General features: G+C 47.4%; 1 protein-coding gene across 2 annotated transcripts in view; it reads right to left on the reverse strand.

Moving 5' to 3' along the window:
• SHISA5 (shisa family member 5) overlaps positions 1–9111 on the reverse strand; it is a 22124-nt gene that overhangs the window by 4581 nt on the left and 8432 nt on the right. For both annotated transcript variants that reach the window (XM_008565730.1, XM_008565731.1), the window contains one exon: positions 4330–4413. In XM_008565730.1, coding sequence (XP_008563952.1) covers positions 4330–4413 — 84 coding nt within the window. The remainder of the gene's footprint in view (positions 1–4329; positions 4414–9111) is intronic.

Raw genomic sequence — 9111 nt, forward strand, 5'->3', positions numbered from 1 at the left:
TAAGACACCAGCAATGACCAGCCTGTCCCCTCTGCTACTCCTCGCCCACCAGTGCACTCTCCAAGCCACTAACCTGCCTCACCAAGAAGATGCAGCCGCCTCCCCATGGTCCCCCACCCAACATTGCTAAGTCCCATCATGTCATTCCCTGCTCAAATGCCTGCTATGGCTTCCTGCAGCTCTTGGTATCATGTAGGAATTCGCTTCATAATTACTTTCTAAATTGTATGTGTGTGTGTGTGTGTGTGTGTGTGTGTGTGTGTGTGTGTGTGTGTGTGTACGTAGGAATTCGCTTCATAATTACCTTCTAAATTGTATGTGTGTGTGTGTGTGTGTATGTGTGTTTGTATCTGTACTTTTCTGTATGTATATTACAGGTGACAACATAAGAAGAAAAGAAAAATCTTGGATTTGTCTCAACAGATAGTGAAACTTATAATAAAGCAAATTTTAATCTTTGAAACATACAGAAAATTGGAACAATACAGATAAGATTAGCGTGGACCCTGCGCAAGGATAACATGCAAATTCGTGAAGCATTCCATATTAATAAATAAATAAATAAATAAAATAAAACAAAATTCCTTACTAGACCCACAAAAGCCTTATGTAGTCTGGAACTCCCAACCTCCCTCCTTATCTGTGCTCCAGCCATACCACCCTCTTTTCAGCTTTTCCAAGCACCATGCTGTGTCCTACCTTAGGGCCTTTGCACATGCAGTCCCTCCTGCCTGGTCCACTCTTCTCTTCCTCTCACCCCCACCCCCACCTAATTAATTCCTGCTCACCCTTTAGACCTCAGCTCAAAGCATCACTTCCTCAGGGACACCTTTCCTGACCATGCAGATGAGGTCAGGCTCCTTGGTAAATTAAATTCCTTACAGAACTAAATTCCTTTCTGCCTCAGTTTATAAACACATACTCCTTTGTGTGAGCATTTGATTAACTGCATCTTGTGCCCGCTTTGGGTCATCACTGTATTTCCAGTGCCTGGCATATAGCAGGTGCTCAAAAAACATCTGACGAATGAATAAATTTACTTAGGAACGCTGTGAGTAGCTCCCAGCAGGACAGCCAGGTATGAGGCTCTGAGGAAGCAAAGCAACCTTCAAAGAGTGGTTTCAGAGTGTGGCAGAGGCCTGTGGCCACACCAGTCTACAGTACTAATGGAACCATGCCTCCAAGAGGAAGAAATGGGGCTTTCCAAGGCTGGGGCTACCTCCCAGATCCAGAAGTACAAAGTCCAAGTTCAGAAGGCAGAGTCAGCCCAAGCAAGAGGAGATGGAAGGCCAGAAGAGCAACTGCCCAGGCAGGGAGTTTGGACGAGGTTGTAGGGTTTGGGGAGAATTTGGTGGCCTCCAGGAGGCAGAAGACTCCCAATGTTCAGGCTGTGAAAAGGCTGTGTCTGGAACCGGGACACCAGCACTCTCTCCACGATGCTGATGAGGCATCAGACAGGCTGGAACAGAGTGGGCCTGAAAACTGCAGAAAGGATGCTTTGAGGGCTTGGAGGCAGCACAGGATTGCCATACCCACCCCTCACATAGTGGGCCTCCCTGCCTTTCCCCTGCATTATCAGAGCAGAGGGACAGTAGTGGCCTGCCTGAGGCCTGTAGCCAAAAGTTTTACCACTCGGGTGCTTAAAAACACACCAATCTTGTCAACAGTCTTGTGAGTAGCAAGGAGCTGGGAAGGAATCAGGAAATCAGGATCCAAAAGAATCATGACAGGGCAATCAAGGAAGCTCTCGGGAGGGAACAAGCCAAGCATGGACACGAGCCACTGACCATTCAGCAGGGCAGGTTGAGATTCACCTGCCAATGTCGGGGAGGCAGAGGACCTGGGCCAACCCCAAGCCCACAGGCAACAAGTCCAAACTATGGGAAGCCTGGAGCCATACCAAGGGAGGACACCACCCATCCAGGCTGTGACATCTCCAGGCCAGGTAGATGTGGGCTTATCCAGATTCCTGTGCTCTGACCTGGTGCCTCATTCTCAGGAACTCAAGGAGTAGCCCCGAGGGAGAGAACCACGGGCAAGGGTACAGGAATGAGGAAAGGAGGAGGGGTCAGTTGTAGGGAGTGGGGGCAGAGCTGGGCTGGCACAGGCCCCCTAGCCCACGGAGTCTTTCCCCTGCCAGCTTCTCCCCAGCTACCTGCCACCACCTGGAGAGGCAGCAAAGAGCCAGCTCTCCAGTAGACAAATAACATGCCCTTGGCCAAGGAGGCAGCACATGGATGCCCTGTAGAGAGGAAGCCTCCTTGAGAGAGCTGAGGGTGTTCACAAAAGAAGTGACACTGATGATACTGTCCCTCTATACAAAGCAGCTCCTCTGTACAATGCTGGGGCTCAGAAGAGCAAAGCAGAGGACAAGAGATGGGGGTGGAGCGTGGGAGAAGGAGCATCACTCTAGTCCTCGGCACCTCCTAGTAGGCGGGCAAAAGAGCCCGGTGGGAGGTGTGAGGGGGCAGGGCCAGAGCGGGGTGTGGGGGGGTAGGGCACACCAAGCACAGAGAGCACACGATGCCCAGCCTGTGCACACCACAGCCTGCAATGGGGCTGACAGATCCGGCCCCATGTGCACACCTTGGGGAAGGAGAGGTGCTCCTGAGCTGGCCCCAGTCACCCCCCTGCTGCCACAATCCCCAGGAAGCCAGCCCCCTCCTATGCCCCATGAGGTACCTTATCCTGCATTGTCCCCTCTCTCCACTTTCCCTTGTCAAATCTCCACCACTGCAAACAAAGCTGTTCTTCACACTGATTCCTCCTCAGCTCCTGTCTCACACTTCATCCGTTCACTACCAAGTCTCTCCATGAAGGTGTCATCATACACACTTCCAACTCACTGTGCAGCCTGCTCCCGCATGGGAAGGCCCATCGCGCGGTGCATTCCACAGCGCAGGGCCAGCGACACCCAGGCTCCTCCTGCCGCCCTCCTCACACGCCACAGACCCTCAGACTTGGTCTCCAACACACTCATCTCACCCAAAGGCGCCCTCATCCCGCATCTGTCCTGCATCCCCACGCAGGGCTGGACCTCTGGCCCTGTCTCCAGAGCCGAGACCAGGACAGCTCCCAACCTCTTCCCACTCCCTCAGCCCCCTCCTAGCAGGCAGCTGCTGAATGCCGGTCTCCATCCTCCCCTCTCCCCAGCCTCCCTCTGGCCACCTACCACACCCCCCCATCTGCTCCTTTCATCCTCCACAGAGCAGCCAGAGTGATCTTCTTCCTAAAACACCATCCAGACCCCAGCACTACACAGAACCCTCCGTGGTGCACACTGTCCTCAGAACACTGGCTGGGCATCACAATGGCCTGTGGGGCCACCTGAAAGCCCACGGTCCTGGCCTTGGTGCAGCAGGCGTGCTCCCCGGATGTGGAGGGAGGGGCACACCACGGTCCCAGCCTCTGACCAGCACCGGGCGCTGAGAAGGCACGGCTGCCCTTCCCTTCCTCACTCGCAAGAGCCAGGTCCTGATTCCGCTGCAGCCAGTGAGTCCCCACACCTTCCCAGGTCCATAGAGCAGGACAGGGTAGGACAAGAACCAGAACCTCTCACAGGCCCAGAGCCCAAGGCCTCTTCCTCCAAAGGGGTAACCAGTCCGGGGCAGGCCTTCTCCTGAAAGGGGCTTCTAGATCCACCAGGGCACGTGGAACAGACTCTGGCCAGGAAAACACAATCATTCGTGGCTGCACGCCCATTCCAACCACAGAAGTGTGCATCACACCTGTCATGGCACAATAAGACAGGGCAGGAATGTGCCAAGGGCACTGGAGCTTGAGGAACAGGGTTGTTCCCTGGTCCTGAGATGAGGGTCCTGACACAGTATCCATGACCCAAAAACCTTGACACAGGGATTGTGGCATCATCAGTTGTCCCAGCACCTTTGCCCCATCATCACCCCATCACCACACACTCACCACCACCACCATCACCCCCATCACTGTGACCATTGCCACCACTGACCCATCACCAACACCTTTTGCCCCCATTGCCCCCATCACTGTCACTCTCTCCCCCACATCAGAACCCATCAATCACCTGCTGTCCCACCCCATCACCTAGGTCAATAAAACCCCCACCCTAGCCCCTCAATTGTCAACCCCAACTACAGTCATCCCCATCACCACCACCCCAGCACACTCATGAAGATACAACCTCTCAACTTAAGGATAAAAGATCCTCGTGGCCAGACATTGTGACAGCTTCTCTGGAGCTCCACGCAAATGACTTGGCCATATCAGTCCCCACAGCCCTCACCCTAGTCCACCTGAGACCCCTTGTCACCTCTGCCAGGAAGATGCACCCAGCCTGCAGGCTTTATTTACCCTGACATGGGGTCGCTGTCCAAGCTGGAGCGAAACCTCAGCGCTGAGCCCAGCTGCTCCAGCGGCTTCATGTCGGTGGGCACGCTGCAAAGAGAAAACTCATGATTAACACTTGAGCCCCACCTCACTTATCAGGAACAAACACACTACCTTAGGGCACACATATACTGGTGCTGTGCAGCCTCAATGGCCTTCTAAGGATGGATATCACACACACCAAGATATCAGACCACGATGCCACACATTCTCCCAGGTACACATGGCACAGTCTACAGGCTAGACCATATGTTAGGCCACAAAACAACTTTCACTAGATTTTAAAAGATAGATATCATACCAAGTATCTTCTCTGACCATAACATGAAACTAAAAATCAATAACAGAAGACTACTAACCACAAAATTTTTTTTAAAAAAGTGTTAAAAAATCTTGTATCTTGAGAAACTAATTAACATGGTACAAAAAACAAACAAAACAAATGAACAAACAAAATACCTGAGTTGTTTTTTGTTGAATAAGAAAGCATAAAGAAAGTTAACAAAAATGTACTGAACAAAAAAGAACTGAATGATAATGAAAATACTACAGGTCAAAATGTGTGAAACAGCTAAAGTAGTCTTCAGAGGGAAATGTATATCTTTAATAGCATTTATCAGAAAATAAGAAAGATTTTTAAAAATGAGATGGAGGGCCGGCCCGGTGGCGCACTGGATAAGTGCGCCGCTTGGGAAGCGTGGCGGCGCTCCCGCCCGAGGGTTCGGATCCCACATACAGACCGGTTCTGCTCACTGGCTGAGCGAGGCGCGGGAGCAACGCCGAGGGTTGCGATCCCGTTGCCGGTCCCCGGTCCGGTACGGGGGCGACACTGAGGGTTGCGATCTGTTGCCGGACATGGAAAAAGACAAAAGACAAAAAATAATAATAATAAAAAATAAAAATGAGATGGAGGCTGGCCAGTTGCTCAGCTGGTTAGGATGGAAGGAAAAAGACAAAAGACAAAAAAAAATAATAATAAAAAATAAAAATGAGATGGAGGCTGGCCAGTTGCTCAGCTGGTTAGGATGGAGCCTTGTAACACTGACACCAAGGATTTGGATCCCAGTACTGGCCAGCTGCAAAGTAAATAAATAAATAAAATGAGATGGTATTAAACTCAAGAAGATAAAAAAACAAACAAAAAGTAACAGAGTGAACCCAAAAAACAAGGAAGAAATTAATAAAGGTAAGTACAAAAATAAAACAGAAAACAGCCATAGAAAATAATAGAGATTAATAAACCAAAGCTGATAGACCTCTGACAAGACTAATCAAGACACCAAAAGAAAAAAAATACGTAATAAAAAGAAGAAATAACTATAGGTACAACAGAGATTATAAAAGTAATACCTTGTTTGGATTCTGATTTGAACAAACCACCTATGAAAAGGCATTCTGGAAACCAGTAGAAACAGATGAGTATTGAAAGCTATCAACGAAAGACCGTGAATTGTGTCAAATGTGTTACTGATGTAGGGTAATATTTCTTTTTAAATGCCTCATTTTTAGTGATGAAAACTAACACTTAAGGAGAAATTTTTATGGTGTCTGAGATTTGCTTTAAAATAATCTAGGGGAGGGGTCGGCCCGTGGCTCACTCGGGAGAGTGCGGTGCTGATAACACCAAGGCCACGGGTTCGGATCCCATATAGGGATGGCCGGTTCGCTCACTGGCTGAGCGTGGTGCTGACAACACCAAGTCAAGGGTTGAGATCCCCTTACCGGTCATCTTTTTAAAAAATTAAAATAAAATAAAATAAAAATAAATAATCTAGGGGGAAAAAAAGTGATGGGAGGTATATGGAACAATGGTGTCAGAGTGTTGGCAACTGTGGCAGCAGGCGATGGACACATGGAGTTATTAAATTATTCTCTCTGCTTCTGTATTTACTTGAAACTTCCCAAAACTGAACGTAAAACAAGCATTAAGAACAACTATACCTTAATAAATTTGCAGGACAAACACTAAAGCTAAGGAGAAAATATTTTTTAAGAAATCAGTGTGAAGGCTTTGGAAAGCAAAGACACACTGAAGAATACTGGGCTGGGATGCAGTGGTGGGGAGGCTGGGAACAAAGATCCATGAGAGGAGCCTAGCACCTGCAGTTCTTTTTCTCCTGGGGACATTAGTCAATTTCAAGGGGTGGCTGAGAGGCTAAGCAGCACTTCTGGAAGCTCTAGGAGGCCAAAACAATTAGATCCAGAGCCCACCAGGTGAGAAGGCCCTGATGACCTCCATTCTCCCGGGCTGGGACCTGAAAAGCTGCATCTCGGGAGGAAGAAACTGAGTAGACAGCTCAGCTTCTAGTCATCTCAGTCTTTGCAATTAGGCCAAGGGGATCTTAGAGTGCTAGTTTCCCTGGCAGAAGCAACATAAATCCTCCCTGGAGAAAATCCTGAGCTCCAAATTTCTACAATCAATTTTGAAAATGCAATGTTAGGCACACAATCAAAAATTTTTAGGAACACTAGGAGACTAGATAGTATAAATATAAAACTGCAGAAATAACTGAAAATAGAAACATCCACAGGGGCTTCAAATATTGAAGTTATCAGGTACTGACATTAAAATAACAACACGTACACTGTTTAAAGATTAAACGATGAGATTGAAGAAAAGAAGAGTTTCAAGAGATTAAAAGATGGAGCAATTCAGAGGAGAACTTGAAATATATTAGATATTTAGCTGGAGATTTCTAAGCAAGCATTGAAACAGTGGCTTGGTTCCTCTTGACTGCTTATAGTAAAATGCAAGAAAAGAAAAAATGAATTGAAGACGGAATTGTTATGCAAAAAGAAACCAGAATAAAAAGATTTGGACAATCTCAGCCTATCCATATTACAGAGAATACTAAGAGTATAGTCCAAAAACCATTTGATAAGGAGATTACAATGGGTGTAAATCATGGACCTAATCAGCCATTCCAGCAGAAACACTGCCAGTTTAAATTGAATGGGACAGAGATGGGAAGGAAAGAAGGAAGGCTGTTGGACTTCTTAGATCCTGCAGGACCAGACCATAGAGCTATTTGTCTGTGAACATGTGGTATTCTTCAAGACAAGAAAAAGGACGATTCAGATTCATCAAGGCTACCACTCCCACCACAGGCCCAGAATGCACAGGCCAGGGGGCAGGGTTGCCTCTGCCTTGGTTTTGAAGGCCAGAACCCTGACTCCAGTGGGACCAGAGTAGACAAAGAGGATTATTCTCAAGCCTTAAAGCCTAACAGAGTTTGCCTTGCCAGGTTTTGGACTTGCTTGGGACCCACAACTTCCTACAGATTTTTCCCCTTTGGAAAGGGAATGGCTATCCTATGCCTGTTCCACCGCTGTATTTTGGAAGTACATAACTCATCTAGTTCCACAGGTTTCACAGTTGAGGAATTTTGCCTCAGAGTGAATCCTACTGTCTCACCCATATCTGACTTAGACAATATTTAGATGAGGCTTTAGACTTGAGACTTGAAAGTTGATGCTGGAACTAGGTAAGAGTTTGGGGGCTGTTGGGATAAAACGTATTTTGCATGAAAGAAGGGCATGAATTTTGGGGAGCCAGGGTTGGAATGATATGAACTGAATGTTTGTGTCCCCCCCAAATTGTTAAAGCCCTAACCCCCAATCTGATAGTATTTGTAGATAGGGCCTTTTGGAACTGATTAGATTTATTTATTTATTTTTTTTTTTTTTTTAAAGATGACCGGTAAGGGGATCTTAACCCTTGACTTGGTGTTGTCAGCACCACGCTCAGCCAGTGAGCGAACCAGCCATCCCTATGTGGGATCCAAACCCCGGGCCTTGGTGTTATCAGCACCGCACTCTCCCGAGTGAGCCACGGGCCGGCCCATGGAACTGATTAGATTTAGATGAGTTCATTTGAGTGGAGCCCTGACAATGATGGGATTAATGCGCTTATAAAAAGAGGAAAAGACCACGGTCTAGGGCTCTATTCCTATACCAGCCAGCTACCAAAAAAAAAAAGCAAAAAAAAGGAGGAGAAATTTGATCTCTCTGCATGCATACACCATGTGAGAACAAAACCCAGAAGAAGGCCCTCACCAAGATCATGCAGGCACCCTGATCTTAGACTTCTGCCTCCAGAACTGTGAGAAATAAATGTTTGTTGTTTAATCCACCAAATCTACGGTATTTTGTGCCGTCCAAACTGGCTAAAGCACATGCAAAACATTCACCAAGTTTCACGGAGTATATGCTGGGCCATAAAATCAGTCTCAATAAATTTCAAAAGACTGAAATCTTAAAAGAAAACAACACAATGAGTATTACTACAGCCACCAAAATTGCTAAAATTAAAACTTTCTAGGAAATGGTAATGATCTCTATCTTTTTTTATTGTAACTGACAAAAATTGTATATATTTGTGATGTACAACATGATATTTTGAAATATGTATACACTGTGGTTAAATTGAGCTAATTAACAAACGCATTACCTCACATATTTATTTTTTTGTGGTGAAAACTCTTAGCAATTTTCTTTCTTTTTTTTTTTTTTTAAAAAGATGACCGGTAGGGCCGGCCCGGTGGCACGCTGCTACAGTGCGCCGCTTGGGAGCGCGGCGGTGCTCCCGCCGAGGGTTCGGATCCCACGTGGAGACCGGTTCCCGCTCACTGGCTGAGCGAGGTGCGGGCGCAGCACCGAGGTTTGCGATCCCGTTGCCGGTCCCGGTCCGGTACGGGCGCGACACTGAGGGTTGCGATCCGTTGCCGGACATGAAAAAAGACAAAA

Source organism: Galeopterus variegatus, unplaced genomic scaffold, assembly GCF_000696425.1.
Source record: "Galeopterus variegatus unplaced genomic scaffold, G_variegatus-3.0.2 Scaffold203, whole genome shotgun sequence".
Lineage (NCBI taxonomy): Eukaryota > Metazoa > Chordata > Mammalia > Dermoptera > Cynocephalidae > Galeopterus > Galeopterus variegatus.